Here is a 15,930-nt window from a genome sequence, read left to right on the forward strand (position 1 = left end):
CTGTAGTCCACGATCAGCTCCTTTGTCTTGCTCACATTGAGGGAGAGGTTGCTGTCTGACCTCCTCCCTATCAACAGTCTCATCGTAGGCCTCCCGAGTGGCACAGTGGTCTAAGGTACTGCATCGCAGTGCTTGCTGTGCCACTAGAGATTCTGGGTTCGAGCCCAGGCTCTGTCGCAGCCGGCCGCGACCGGGAGGCTCATGGGGCGGCGCACAATTGGCCCAGCATCGTCCGGGTTAGGCCGGCAGGGACATCCTTGTCTCATCGCGCACTAGCGACTCCTGTGGCGGGCCGGGCGCAGTGCACGCTGACCAGGTCACCAGGTGTACGGTGTTTCCGCCGACAGATTGGTGCGGCTGGCTTCCGGGCTGGATGGGCAGTGGGGCTTGGTTGGGTTGTGTTTCGGAGGACGCATGGCTCTCGACCTTCGCCTCTCCCGAGTCCGTACGGGAGTTGCAGCGATGAGACAAGACTAACTACTACCAATTGGATACCACGAAATGAACAAGGGGGTGAAAAAAAACAAAAAGTGATAGGCCGGTGATCAGGCCTATCACTGTTGTGTCGTCAGCAAACTTAATGGTGGTGTTGGAGTCGTGTTTGGCCACGCAGTCGTGGGTAAACAGGGAGTACAGGAGGGGACTAAGTACACACACCTGAGGGGCTGCAGTGATGAGGATCAGCGTGGCAGATGTGTTGATACCTACCCTTACCACCTGGGCGTCCTGGTAATCCGTCTGGCCCTGCGGTCTTGTGAATGTTGACCTGTTTAAAGGTCTTACTCACATCGGCTACAGAGAGCGTGATCCAGAACAGCTGACGCTCTCATGCATGGTTCAGTGTTGCTTGCGTCGAAGAGCGCACATTAGTAATTTAGCTCGACTGGTAGTCCAGAGTTCCTCTAAACATAACAGGGGATCTTGTTTGTGTGAGAGAGAACCCAGTGGAGCGGGGCAACAAATAAATACATATTGACTCATCCCAGTGGAGCGGGGCATGCCTGGTCCCACGCACGCACAAACACAGCGGAGGTCTTAGTTTTCTATCCCGACAACTCTTCTCCTGTGACCGGCAACAGAAGATCCAGGGTCCAATGCTGACTTGCTGTGGTCGGTCTCTCAATCTGACATGTTTTTGGAAATGCATCTTAAACAACCTGAGAGACTTTACAGAGACCTTACAGTTATTATGAGAGATGACAGCGGTCAAGAAGAAACACAGCCCCACCAGACCCTCTAGATTAGTTTTATTGGATACTCACAATGTTTTACACACGACACAAATAACTTGAGCCATTTTATATTGATCACAACACCAAGTGCTATTTAAATCACCTTACATCACATAGCTGTGAGGACACATGACATAATATACTGTAGCACGACCAGGAAATCAACATACAGCCAGAGTGGAGGAGAATAGACGAGTAAGAAACACCTTTTACACATCAACTCCTGACATAAACTGGACAGTTGATCCAGGTAATTTCATTGGACGATGTACATAGATACACACACACAGCCACACATACAGTACATATACTGGTATGCATGTATACCCCAGTACATGTATGCAAACCCAGACACAGAGTTGGGTTCCATGCAGGGGTCAGGGATCAGCTCCTGGTGGCCACAGCCTGTTGCTGCTGCTGGTCAGACGACTGGAGCTGCTTCCCCAGGTACTCCCTGTAGAGGAGAGGATCAATAATCATTACTATAGTATTGACCATGTACTCCCTGCAGAGGAGAGGATCAATAATCATTACTATAGTATTGACCAGGTACTCCCTGTAGAGGAGAAAATCAATAATCATTACTATAGTATTGACCAGGTACTCCCTGTAGAGGAGAAAATCAATAATCATTACTATAGTATTGACCAGGTACTCCCTGTAGAGGAGAAAATCAATAATCATTACTATAGTATTGACCAGGTACTCCCTGTAGAGGAGAAAATCAATAATCCAGAATATATCATCCTTGGCCTCAACCCCATCGAACACCTTTGGGATGAATTGGTACGCAGACTGTGAGCCAGGCCTAATCGCCCAACATCAGTGCCGACCTCACTAATACTCTTGTGGTTGAATGGAAGCAAGTCCCCGCAGCAATGTTCCAACATCTAGTGGAAATTCTTCCCAGAAGAGTGGAGGCTGTTATAGCAGCAATGTTCCTACATCTAGTGGAAAGCCTTCCCAGAAGAGTGGAGGCTGTTATAGCAGCAATGTTCCAACATCTAGTGGAAAGCCTTCCCAGAAGAGTGGAGGCTGTTATAGCAGCAATGTTCCTACATCTAGTGGAAAGCCTTCCCAGAAGAGTGGAGGCTGTTATAGCAGCAATGTTCCAACATCTAGTGGAAAGCCTTCCCAGAAGAGTGGAGGCTGTTATAGCAGCAATGTTCCAACATCTAATGGAAAGCCTTCCCAGAAGAGTGGAGGCTGTTATAGCAGCAATGTTCCAACATCTAGTGGAAAGCCTTCCCAGAAGAGTGGAGGCTGTTATAGCAGCAATGTTCCAACATCTAGTGGAAAGCCTTCCCAGAAGAGTGGAGGCTGTTATAGCAGCAATGTTCCAACATCTAGTGGAAAGCCTTCCCAGAAGAGTGGAGGCTGTTATAGCAGCAATGTTCCAACATCTAGTGGAAAGCCTTCCCAGAAGAGTGGAGGCTGTTATAGCAGCAATGTTCCAACATCTAGTGGAAAGCCTTCCCAGAAGAGTGGAGGCTGTTATAGCAGCAATGTTCCAACATCTAGTGGAAAGCCTTCCCTGAAGAGTGGAGGCTGTTATAGCAGCAATGTTCCTACATCTAGTTGAAAGCCTTCCCAGAAGAGTGGAGGCTGTTATAGCAGCAATGTTCCAACATCTACTGGAAAGCCTTCCCAGAAGAGTGGAGGCTGTTATAGCATCAAAGGGGAGCCCAACTACATATTAATGCCCATAATTTTGGAATGAGATGTTCGACGAGCAGGTGTCCACATACTTTTGGTCATGTAGAGTATTTAACCCCTTGTTTTTGGCACTCAACAGTCTAGGCCCACCCTGAACAGTCTAGGCCCACCCTGAACAGTCTAGGCCCACCCTGAACAGTCTAGGCCCACCCTGAACAGTCTAGGCCCACCCTGAACAGTCTAGGCCCACCCTGAACAGTCTAGGCCCACCCTGAACAGTCTAGGCCCACCCTGAACAGTCTAGGCCCACCCTGAACAGTCTAGGCCCACCCTGAACAGTCTAGGCCCACCCTGAACAGTCTAGGCCCACCCTGAAACAGGGGAGAGGGAGGGGTTTTACTAAACTACAGTGCCTTCGGAAAAGTATTCAGACCCCTTCGCTTTATCCACAAGTTGTTAGGTTACAGCCGTATTCAAAACTGTATTACATAGTTTTTCCCCTCATCAATCTACACACAATACCCCATAATGACAAAGCACAATTTATTTATTTTTTACAATTGTTAAAATATTACGTTTACATAAGTTCAGACCCTTTACTTAGTACTTTGTTGAACAACCTTTGGCAGCGATTACAGCCTCGAGTCTTCTTAGGTATGACGCTACAAGCTTGACACACCTGTATTTGGGGAGTTTCTCCCATTCTTCTCTGCAGATCCTCTCAAGCTCTGTCAGGTTGGATGGGGAGCGTCTCTGCACAGCTATTTTCAGGTCTCCAGAGATGTTTGACCGGGTTCAAGTCCGGGCTCTGGCTGGGCCACTCAAGGACATTCAGAGACTTGTACTGAAGCCACTCCTGCATTGTCTTGGCTGTGTGCGTTGTCCTGTTGGAAGGTGAACCTTCACCCCAGCCTGAGGTACTGAACACTCTGGAGAAGGTTTTCATCAAGGATCTCTCTGTACTTTGCTCTGTTCATCTTTGCCTCGACCCTGACGAATCTCCCAGTTCCTGCCTCTGAAAAAACATCCCCACAGCATGATGCTGCCACCACCATGCTTCACTGTAGGGATGGTGCCAGGTTTCCTCCAGACGTGACGCTTGGCATTCAGGCCAAAGAGTTCAATCTTGGTTTCATCAGACCAGAGTATCTTGTTTCTCATAGTTTGAGAGTCTGTAGGTGCCTTTTGGCAAACTCCAAGCGGGTTGTCATGTCCCTTTTACTGAGGAGTGGCTTCCGTCTGGCCACTCTACAATAAAGGACTGATTGGTGGAGTACTGAAGAGATGGTTGTCCTTCTGGAAGGTTCTCCCATCTCCACATTTGGTACAATTTCTGAAAATCTGTTTTGCTTTGTCATTATGGGGTATTGTGTGTAGATTGCTGAGATTTAAAAAAAAATATTTAATCCATTTTAGAATAAGGCTGTAACTAAATGTGGAAAACGTCAAGGAGTCTGAATACTTTCACAAGGCACTGTATATAGTGAACGTGTTTTAAACCAACAGGCTCATATATACAGTACCAGTCAAATGTCTGGACACATCTACTCATTGCAGGGTTTTTCTTTATTTCTACATTGTAGAATAATAGTGAAGACATCACAACTATGAAATAACAAACATGGAATCATGTGGTAACCAAAAAAGGGTTAAACAAATAAAAATATATTTTCTATATTTCAGATTCTTCAGAGTAGCCACCCTTTGCCTTGACAGTATTGCACACTCTTGGCATTCTCTCAACCAGTTCCATGAGGTAGTCACCTGGAATGCATTTCAATTAAAAGGTGTTCCTTGCTAAAAGTTAATTTGTGGAATTTCTTCCCTTCTTAATGCGTTTCAGCCAATGAGTTGTGTTGTGATAAGGTAGGGGTGGTATAGAGAAGATAGCTTTGGTGAAAGACCAAGTCCATATTATTGCAAGAACAGCTAAAAATAAGCAAAGAGAAACAACAGCCCATCATTACTTTAAAACATGCATTGCCTGCTGTTTGGGGTTCCAGGATGGGTTTCTGTTCAGCACTGTGACATCGGCTGATGAAAAAGGGCTTTATAAATACATTTGACTTATCAGAAACTTTCAAGAACTTTGAAAGTTTCTTCAAGTGCAGCCGCGTCAAGAGCTATGATGAAACTGTCTCTCATGAGTACTCCCACAGGAAAGGAAGACCCAGAGTTACCTCTTCTGCAGAGGATACGTTCATTAGAGTTAACAGCATCAGAAATTGCAGCCCAAATAAATGCTTCACAGAGAATGTAACAGACACATCTCAACATCAACTGTTCAGAGGAGACTGCGTGAATCAGGCCTTCGTGGTTGAATTGCTGCAAAGAAACCACTACTAAAGGACACCAATAAGAAGAAGAGACTTGCTTGGGCCAAGAAACACGAGCAATGGACATTAGACCGGTGGAAATCTGCCCTTTGCTCTGATGAGTCCAAATTTGCGATTTTTGGCTCCAACAGCCGTGTCTTTCTGTGACGCAGAGTAGGTGAACGGATTCACCGCATGTGTGGTTCCCACCGTGAAGCATGGAGGAGGTGGTGTGATTTACTGGTGACACTGTCTGCGATTTATTAACAATTCAAGGCACACTTAACCAGCATGGCTACCACAGCATTCTGCAGAGATACTCCATCCCATCTGGTTTGGGCTTAGTGGGACTATCATGTGTTCTTCAACAGGACAATGACTCAACACACCTCCAGGTTGTGTAAGGGCTATTTGACCAAGAAGGAGAGTGATGGAGTGCTGCATCAGATGGCCTGGCCTCCACAATCACCCGACCTCAACCCAATTGAAATGGTTTGGGATCAGTTGGATCGCAGAGTGAAGGAAAAGCAGCCAACAAGTGTTCAGCATATGTGGGAACTCCTTCAAGACTGTTGGAAAAGCATTCCAGGTGAAGCTGGTTGAGAGAATGCCAAGAGTGTGCAAAGCTGTCACAGATTTGTTTAACACTTTTTTGTTTACTACATGATTCCATATGTTATTTCAAAGTTTTGAGGTCTTCACTATTATTCTACAATGTAGAAAATAATAAAAATAAAGAAAAACCCTTGAATGAGTTGGTGTGTCCAAACTTTTGACTGGTACTGTATCTACACTACTGTTCAAAAGTTTGGGGTCACTTAGAAATGTCCTTGTTTTACAAGTACATTAGAGTGTCTAGTTTGAGAAACAGACGCCTCGCCAGTCCTCACACCCGGCCGTGATTGGGAGTCCCATAGGGCGGCGCACAATTGGCCCAGCGTCGTCTGGGTTTTGCCGGGGTAGGCCGTCATTTAAACTAGTACCTAGCAGTAGTACATACCAGTTGTGGACCATGAGTTTAAACTAGTACCTAGCAGTAGTACGTACCAGTTGTGGACCATGAGTTTAAACTAGTACCTAGCAGCAGTACGTACCAGTTTAAACTAGTACCTAGCAGCAGTACGTACCAGTTTAAACTAGTCCCTAGCAGCAGTACGTACCAGTTGTGGACCATGAGTTTAAACTAGTACCTAGCAGTAGTACGTACCAGTTGTGGACCATGAGTTTAAACTAGTACCTAGCAGCAGTACGTACCAGTTTAAACTAGTACCTAGCAGCAGTACGTACCAGTTTAAACTAGTCCCTAGCAGCAGTACGTACCAGTTGTGGACCATGAGTTTAAACTAGTACCTAGCAGTAGTACGTACCAGTAGTGGACCATGAGTTTAAACTAGTACCTAGCAGTAGTACGTACCAGTTGTGGACCATGAGTTTAAACTAGTACCTAGCAGTAGTACGTACCAGTTTAAACTAGTACCTAGCAGTAGTAAGTACCAGTTGTGGACCATGAGTTTAAACTAGTCCCTAGCAGCAGTACGTACCAGTTGTGGACCATGAGTTTCTGCACGGCCAGCAGGGCGTTGTAGCGGACCAGCTGATCTTCATGGTGCATGTGGTTCATCACCAGCTGTTTACCTCCAAGCTGCTCGATCACCCTGACACAGAGATAAACCCTGGTTAGACCCACACAGAGATAAACCCTGGTTAGACCCACACAGAGATAAACCCTGGTTAGACCCACAGAGATAAACCCTGGTGAGACCCACACAGAGATAAACCCTGGTTAGACCCACACTGAGATAAACCCTGGTTAGACCCACACAGAGATAAACCCTGGTTAGACCCACACAGAGATAAACCCTGGTGAGACCCACACAGAGATAAACCCTGGTTAGACCCACACAGAGATAAACCCTGGTTAGACCCACACAGAGATAAACCCTGGTTAGACCCACAGAGATAAACCCTGGTTAGACCCACACTGAGATAAACCCTGGTTAGACCCACACAGAGATAAACCCTAGTTAGACCCACACTGAGTGGACAAAACATTCCCACAGTTGTGTCAAGTTGGCTGGATGTCCTTCGGATGGTGAACTGTTGAGTGTAAAAAAACCCAGCAGCGATACGGTTCTTGACACACTCAAACCGGTGCGCCTGGCACCTACTACCATTCCCTGTTCAAAGGCACTTCAATCTTTTGTCTTGCTAACTACCCCTCTGAATGGCACACACATACACAATCCATGTCTCAAGGTATAAAAATTATTCTTTAACATGTCTCCTCCCCTTCATTCACACTGATTAAAGAGGATTTAACAGGTGACATCAATAAGGGGTTATAGACTTCACCTGGTCAGTCTCTGCCATGGAAAGAGCAGGTGTTCCTCATGTATTGTTCAGTCAGTGTATACTGTGTGTCCTTACCGTTTCCCCCGAGGGTAGTGTCTGACGTATTCTCCAACATCATGAGCAGCTACAGCAATAACCTGAGGGTCATCAGATACCTCCAACAGCCGAGTAAGGATCCTGAGGAGGGAGAACATATTCCTCATCACACTAACATCAGATTCCTCATCACACTAACCCTAACATCAGATACCTCCAATAGCCGAGTAAGGATCCTGAGAGAGAACATATAACACATAACTAACCCTAAAGTCAGATACCGCTTCACCCTTACGTCAAGTAACGCTTCACCCTCACGTCAGGCACCTCTTCCCCCCAAACGTCAGACACATCCACACTAGGTAGTGCTCTGCGTCTTAGTGAACATCCACACTAGGTAGTGCTCTGTGTCTTAGTGAACATCCACACTAGGTAGTGCTCTGTGTCTTAGTGAACATCCACACTGGGTAGTGCTCTGTGTCTTAGTGAACATCCACACTAGGTAGTGCTCTGCGTCTTAGTGAACATCCACACTAGGTAGTGCTCTGCGTCTTAGTGAACATCCACACTAGGTAGTGCTCTGCGTCTTAGTGAACATCCACACTAGGTAGTGCTCTGTGTCTTACCGAACATCCACACTAGGTAGTGCTCTGTGTCTTACTGAACATCCACACTGGGTACTGCTCTGTGTCTTAGTGAACATCCACACTAGGTAGTGCTCTGTGTCTTACAGAACATCCACACTAGGTAGTGCTCTGTGTCTTAGTGAACATCCACACTAGGTAGTGCTCTGTGTCTTAGTGAACATCCACACTGGGTAGTGCTCTGTGTCTTAGTGAACATCCACACTAGGTAGTGCTCTGTGTCTTAGTGAACATCCACACTGGGTAGTGCTCTGTGTCTTAGTGAACATCCACACTGGGTAGTGCTCTGTGTCTTACAGAACATCCACACTAGGTAGTGCTCTGTGTCTTAGTGAACATCCACACTAGGTAGTGCTCTGTGTCTTAGTGAACATCCACACTAGGTAGTGCTCTGTGTCTTAGTGAACATTCACACTAGGTAGTGCTCTGTATCTTACAGAACATCCACACTAGGTAGTGCTCTGTGTCTTACAGAACATCCACACTAGGTAGTGCTCTGTGTCTTAGTGAACATCCACACTAGGTAGTGCTCTGTGTCTTAGTGAACATTCACACTAGGTAGTGCTCTGTGTCTTAGTGAACATCCACACTAGGTAGTGCTCTGTGTCTTAGTGAACATCCACACTAGGTAGTGCTCTGTGTCTTAGTGAACATCCACACTAGGTAGTGCTCTGTGTCTTAGTGAACATCCACACTAGGTAGTGCTCTGTGTCTTAGTGAACATCCACACTAGGTAGTGCTCTGTGTCTTACAGAACATCCACACTAGGTAGTGCTCTGTGTCTTAGCGAACATCCACACTAGGTAGTGCTCTGTGTCTTACAGAACATCCACACTAGGTAGTGCTCTGTATCTTACAGAACATCCACACTAGGTAGTGCTCTGTGTCTTAGTGAACATCCACACTAGGTAGTGCTCTGTGTCTTACAGAACATCCACACTAGGTAGTGCTCTGCGTCTTACCGAACATCCACACTAGGTAGTGCTCTGTGTCTTACAGAACATCCACACTAGGTAGTGCTCTGCGTCTTACCGAACATCCACACTAGGTAGTGCTCTGCGTCTTACCGAACATCCACACTAGGTAGTGCTCTGTGTCTTAGCGAACATCCACACTGGGTAGTGCTCTGTGTCTTAGTGAACATCCACACTAGGTAGTGCTCTGTGTCTTACAGAACATCCACACTAGGTAGTGCTCTGTGTCTTAGCGAACATCCACACTAGGTAGTGCTCTGTGTCTTAGTGAACATCCACACTAGGTAGTGCTCTGTGTCTTAGTGAACATCCACACTAGGTAGTGCTCTGTGTCTTAGTGAACATTCACACTAGGTAGTGCTCTGTATCTTACAGAACATCCACACTAGGTAGTGCTCTGTGTCTTACAGAACATCCACACTAGGTAGTGCTCTGTGTCTTAGTGAACATCCACACTAGGTAGTGCTCTGTGTCTTAGTGAACATTCACACTAGGTAGTGCTCTGTGTCTTAGTGAACATCCACACTAGGTAGTGCTCTGTGTCTTAGTGAACATCCACACTAGGTAGTGCTCTGTGTCTTAGTGAACATCCACACTAGGTAGTGCTCTGTGTCTTAGTGAACATCCACACTAGGTAGTGCTCTGTGTCTTACAGAACATCCACACTAGGTAGTGCTCTGTGTCTTAGCGAACATCCACACTAGGTAGTGCTCTGTGTCTTACAGAACATCCACACTAGGTAGTGCTCTGTATCTTACAGAACATCCACACTAGGTAGTGCTCTGTGTCTTAGTGAACATCCACACTAGGTAGTGCTCTGTGTCTTACAGAACATCCACACTAGGTAGTGCTCTGCGTCTTACCGAACATCCACACTAGGTAGTGCTCTGCGTCTTAGCGAACATCCACACTGGGTAGTGCTCTGTGTCTTAGTGAACATCCACACTAGGTAGTGCTCTGTGTCTTACAGAACATCCACACTAGGTAGTGCTCTGTGTCTTAGCGAACATCCACACTAGGTAGTGCTCTGTGTCTTAGTGAACATCCACACTAGGTAGTGCTCTGTGTCTTAGTGAACATCCACACTAGGTAATGCTCTGTGTCTTAGTGAACATCCACACTAGGTAGTGCTCTGTGTCTTACAGAACATCCACACTAGGTAGTGCTCTGTGTCTTAGTGAACATCCACACTAGGTAGTGCTCTGTGTCTTACAGAACATCCACACTAGGTAGTGCTCTGTGTCTTAGTGAACATCCACACTAGGTAGTGCTCTGTGTCTTAGTGAACATCCACACTAGGTAGTGCTCTGTGTCTTACCGAACATCCACACTAGGTAGTGCTCTGTGTCTTAGTGAACATCCACACTAGGTAGTGCTCTGTGTCTTAGTGAACATCCACACTAGGTAGTGCTCTGTATCTTACCGAACATCCACACTAGGTAGTGCTCTGTGTCTTACCGAACATCCACACTAGGTAGTGCTCTGCGTCTTACAGAACATCCACACTAGGTAGTGCTCTGTATCTTACCGAACATCCACACTAGGTAGTGCTCTGTGTCTTACCGAACATCCACACTAGGTAGTGCTCTGTGTCTTACCGAACATCCACACTAGGTAGTGCTCTGTGTCTTACAGAACATCCACACTAGGTAGTGCTCTGTGTCTTACAGAACATCCACACTAGGTAGTGCTCTGCGTCTTACAGAACATCCACACTAGGTAGTGCTCTGCGTCTTACAGAACATCCACACTAGGTAGTGCTCTGCGTCTTACAGAACATCCACACTAGGTAGTGCTCTGCGTCTTACAGAACATCCACACTAGGTAGTGCTCTGCGTCTTACAGAACATCCACACTAGGTAGTGCTCTGCGTCTTACAGAACATCCACACTAGGTAGTGCTCTGTGTCTTAGTGAACATCCACACTAGGTAGTGCTCTGTGTCTTACAGAACATCCACACTAGGTAGTGCTCTGCGTCTTACAGAACATCCACACTAGGTAGTGCTCTGCGTCTTACCGAACATCCACACTAGGTAGTGCTCTGCGTCTTACAGAACATCCACACTAGGTAGTGCTCTGTGTCTTACAGAACATCCACACTAGGTAGTGCTCTGTATCTTACAGAACATCCACACTAGGTAGTGCTCTGTGTCTTAGTGAACATCCACACTAGGTAGTGCTCTGTGTCTTAGTGAACATCCACACTAGGTAGTGCTCTGTGTCTTAGTGAACATCCACACTAGGTAGTGCTCTGTGTCTTAGTGAACATCCACACTAGGTAGTGCTCTGTGTCTTACAGAACATCCACACTAGGTAGTGCTCTGTGTCTTAGCGAACATCCACACTAGGTAGTGCTCTGTATCTTACAGAACATCCACACTAGGTAGTGCTCTGTGTCTTAGTGAACATCCACACTAGGTAGTGCTCTGTGTCTTACAGAACATCCACACTAGGTAGTGCTCTGTGTCTTACCGAACATCCACACTAGGTAGTGCTCTGTGTCTTAGCGAACATCCACACTAGGTAGTGCTCTGTGTCTTAGTGAACATCCACACTAGGTAGTGCTCTGTGTCTTAGTGAACATCCACACTAGGTAGTGCTCTGTGTCTTACAGAACATCCACACTAGGTAGTGCTCTGTGTCTTACAGAACATCCACACTAGGTAGTGCTCTGTGTCTTAGCGAACATCCACACTAGGTAGTGCTCTGTGTCTTAGTGAACATCCACACTAGGTAGTGCTCTGTGTCTTAGTGAACATCCACACTAGGTAGTGCTCTGTGTCTTAGTGAACATCCACACTAGGTAGTGCTCTGTGTCTTACAGAACATCCACACTAGGTAGTGCTCTGCGTCTTACCGAACATCCACACTAGGTAGTGCTCTGTGTCTTACTGAACATCCACACTAGGTAGTGCTCTGTATCTTACCGAACATCCACACTAGGTAGTGCTCTGTATCTTACCGAACATCCACACTAGGTAGTGCTCTGTATCTTACCGAACATCCACACTAGGTAGTGCTCTTTGCTTACTTGAGGAGTTCGTAGTTCTTCTCGTTGAGGCGAACAGCGTTCTCACGCCAGAACTTCTCTGATTTGTGGACCGGGCTCCACTCCAGGCGACCCGACTTGAGCTCCGAGCTGTACTCATCAAACGAACTGTGTGTGAGAGAAAGAGAGCGAGAGAAAACAAGCTTAAATAACAAGTAAAAAACAAACTAGCAGATAAACTTTGTCGAAGAACAGCCTCAGTCCGACAGTCCTTAAAATAGAGAGATGTTGACCTGTTGGAGATCAATTTGAGGGGAATTCTAGGACAGGTCCAGTGTGGGAGATCTGTACTGTTCTGCTAGCGTAGCGCCTAGCAGAACAACCTAGTAACAGCACAGTAATGCCTGCTAGCGTAGCGCCTAGCAGAACAGCCTAGTAACAGCACAGTAATACCTGCTAGCGTAGCGCCTAGCAGAACAGCCTAGTAACAGCACAGTAATGCCTGCTAGCGTAGCGCCTAGCAGAACATCCTAGTAACAGCACAGTAATACCTGCTAGCGTAGCGCCTAGCAGAACAGCCTAGTAACAGCACAGTAATGCCTGCTAGCGTAGCGCCTAGCAGAACAGCCTAGTAACAGCACAGTAATACCTGCTAGCGTAGCGCCTAGCAGAACAGCCTAGTAACAGCACAGTAATGCCTGCTAGCGTAGCGCCTAGCAGCAGCACAGTAATACCTGCTAGCGTAGCGCCTAGCAGAACAGCCTAGTAACAGCACAGTAATGCCTGCTAGCGTAGCGCCTAGCAGAACAGCCTAGTAACAGCACAGTAATACCTGCTAGCGTAGCGCCTAGCAGAACAGCCTAGTAGCAGCACAGTAATGCCTGCTAGCATAGCGCCTAGCAGCAGCACAGTAATACCTGCTAGCGTAGCACCTAGCAGAACAGCCTAGTAGCAGCACAGTAATGCCTGCTAGCGTAGCGCCTAGCAGAACAGCCTAGTAGCAGCACAGTAATGCCTGCTAGCGTAGCGCCTAACAGCAGCACAGTAATACCTGCTAGCGTAGCGCCTAGCAGAACAGCCTAGTAGCAGCACAGTAATGCCTGCTAGCATAGCGCCTAGCAGCAGCACAGTAATACCTGCTAGCGTAGCACCTAGCAGAACAGCCTAGTAACAGCACAGTAATGCCTGCTAGCGTAGCGCCTAGCAGAACATCCTAGTAACAGCACAGTAATGCCTGCTAGCGTAGCGCCTAGCAGAACAGCCTAGTAACAGCACAGTAATGCCTGCTAGCGTAGCGCCTAGCAGAACAGCCTAGTAACAGCACAGTAATGCCTGCTAGCGTAGCGCCTAGCAGAACAGCCTATTAACAGCACAGTAATACCTGCTAGCGTAGCGCCTAGCAGAACAGCCTAGTAACAGCACAGTAATGACTGCTAGCGTAGCGCCTAGCAGAACAGCCTAGTAACAGCACAGTAATGCCTGCTAGCGTAGCGCCTAACAGCAGCACAGTAATACCTGCTAGCGTAGCGCCTAGCAGAACAGCCTAGTAGCAGCACAGTAATGCCTGCTAGCATAGCGCCTAGCAGCAGCACAGTAATACCTGCTAGCGTAGCACCTAGCAGAACAGCCTAGTAACAGCACAGTAATGCCTGCTAGCGTAGCGCCTAGCAGAACATCCTAGTAACAGCACAGTAATGCCTGCTAGCGTAGCGCCTAGCAGAACAGCCTAGTAACAGCACAGTAATGCCTGCTAGCGTAGCGCCTAGCAGAACAGCCTAGTAACAGCACAGTAATGCCTGCTAGCGTAGCGCCTAGCAGAACAGCCTAGTAACAGCACAGTAATGCCTGCTAGCGTAGCGCCTAGCAGAACAGCCTAGTAGCAGCACAGTAATACCTGCTAGCGTAGCGCCTAGCAGAACATCCTAGTAGCAGCACAGTAAAGCCTGCTAGCGTAGCGCCGAGCAGAACAGCCTAGTAACAGCACAGTAATGCCTGCTAGCGTAGCGCCTAGCAGAACAGCCTAGTAACAGCACAGTAATACCTGCTAGCGTAGCGCCTAGCAGAACATCCTAGTAGCAGCACAGTAATGCCTGCTAGCGTAGCGCCGAGCAGAACATCCTAGCAACAGCACAGTAATACCTGCTAGCGTAGCGCCTAGCAGAACATCCTAGTAGCAGCACAGTAATGCCTGCTAGCGTAGCTGAGGTTAGCAGTAACATTACCGGTCAGGTCCTGGAGTCTCTCTCCCAGACTCTAGGTTCTGACCTGGAGAAGTTAGGGTCAGAGGTAACCTACCTGAGGTCCTGAACGCTCTCTCCCAGACTCTAGGTTCTGACCTGGAGAAGTTAGGGTCAGAGGTAATCTACCTGAGGTCCTGAACGCTCTCTCCCAGACTCTCCAGCAGGAACTTGATGTCTTCCGTAATGTCCTCATCGTCATACTTCTGCTGGTCCAGATTCTCCAGCTGCTTCAGAACCTTACACTGGATCATGGCCAGAGCATACTCCTGACGGGTCTCCTTCTCCGCTGACTTCTCCAACAGGTTCTAGAAAAATAATGTTAAATGTGTATCATGGCCAGAGCATACTTCTCATGGGTCTCCCGCTCAGTCGATTTCTCCAGAACCCTCTACTACGTACGTGGTTTGAGAAGTTAGCCAGGTAACTTTGGTCAACCCTGAGTTCAACTCTGGATAACAAGTACAACAAAAGTTGCTCAGCTTTTAGCCAGGTACATTTCTAGGGCAACAAATCCTTCACAACTAATCTTCTCCCGGGCAGGCAAACTCTATTTATCCTGAACAAAGTATCTGAGCCACGAGTTAAGGACCAATGAAATCAGATTCCTTCCCTCTCGCAAAGATTGCTTTATCAACTTCAGCGCAGAAGGGCAATATCGGCGGATGTGGTGGATTGAGATGCATCCAATGAAATAAAACAGATCTTTAGCTTAAATGGACAGATTTTTTTTATGGGGAATTGTGTATTATGCTAATTAGATTGATGCCTTGACTTTAAGCGGCAGACTACTTTCCGAATGCACAACTCAACACCAAACTGCTACAGCGACACACTCCCACCACTACACGCCGCTCCAACTACACGCCGCTCCAACTACACACGCCGCTCCTACTACACACGCCGCTCCAACTACACACGCCGCTCCTACTACACACGCCGCTCCTACTACACGCCGCTCCAACTACACGCGCCGCTCCAACTACACGCGCCGCTCCAACTACACGCGCCGCTCCTACTACACGCGCCGCTCCTACTACACGCGCCGCTCCTACTACACGCGCCGCTCCTACTACACGCGCCGCTCCTACTACACGCGCCGCTCCTACTACACGCGCCGCTCCTACTACACGCGCCGCTCCAACTACACACGCCGCTCCTACTACACACGCCGCTCCAACTACACACGCCGCTCCTACTACACACGCCGCTCCTACTACACACGCCGCTCCTACTACACACGCCGCTCCTACTACACACGCCGCTCCAACTACACACGCCGCTCCAACTACACACGCCGCTCCAACTACACACGCCGCTCCTACTACACACGCCGCTCCTACTACACACGCCGCTCCTACTACACACGCCGCTCCTACTACACACGCCGCTCCTACTACACACGCCGCTCCAACTACACGCCGCTCCAACTACACGCCGCGCCAACTACACGCCGCTCCAACTACACACGCCGCTCCAACTACACACGCCGCT

At 47.8% G+C, this 15,930-nt stretch overlaps 1 protein-coding gene across 3 annotated transcripts in view; it reads right to left on the reverse strand.

Annotated features, from left to right (window-relative positions):
* Positions 1-1,230: 1,230 nt before the first annotated feature.
* Positions 1,231-15,930, reverse strand: part of LOC129823608 (V-type proton ATPase subunit H) — a 101,809-nt gene continuing 87,109 nt past the window's right edge. For 2 of the 3 annotated variants that reach the window (XM_055882463.1, XM_055882464.1), the window contains 5 exons: positions 14,566-14,744; positions 12,242-12,367; positions 7,631-7,732; positions 6,745-6,858; positions 1,231-1,686 (listed from right to left, as the gene is read on the reverse strand). In XM_055882463.1, coding sequence (XP_055738438.1) covers positions 1,617-1,686; positions 6,745-6,858; positions 7,631-7,732; positions 12,242-12,367; positions 14,566-14,744 — 591 coding nt within the window. In that variant the 3' untranslated portion in view covers positions 1,231-1,616. The other variant, XM_055882465.1, reaches the window with a different exon arrangement.

The sequence above is a fragment of the Salvelinus fontinalis genome, chromosome 26 (genome assembly GCF_029448725.1).
Source record: "Salvelinus fontinalis isolate EN_2023a chromosome 26, ASM2944872v1, whole genome shotgun sequence".
Lineage (NCBI taxonomy): Eukaryota > Metazoa > Chordata > Actinopteri > Salmoniformes > Salmonidae > Salvelinus > Salvelinus fontinalis.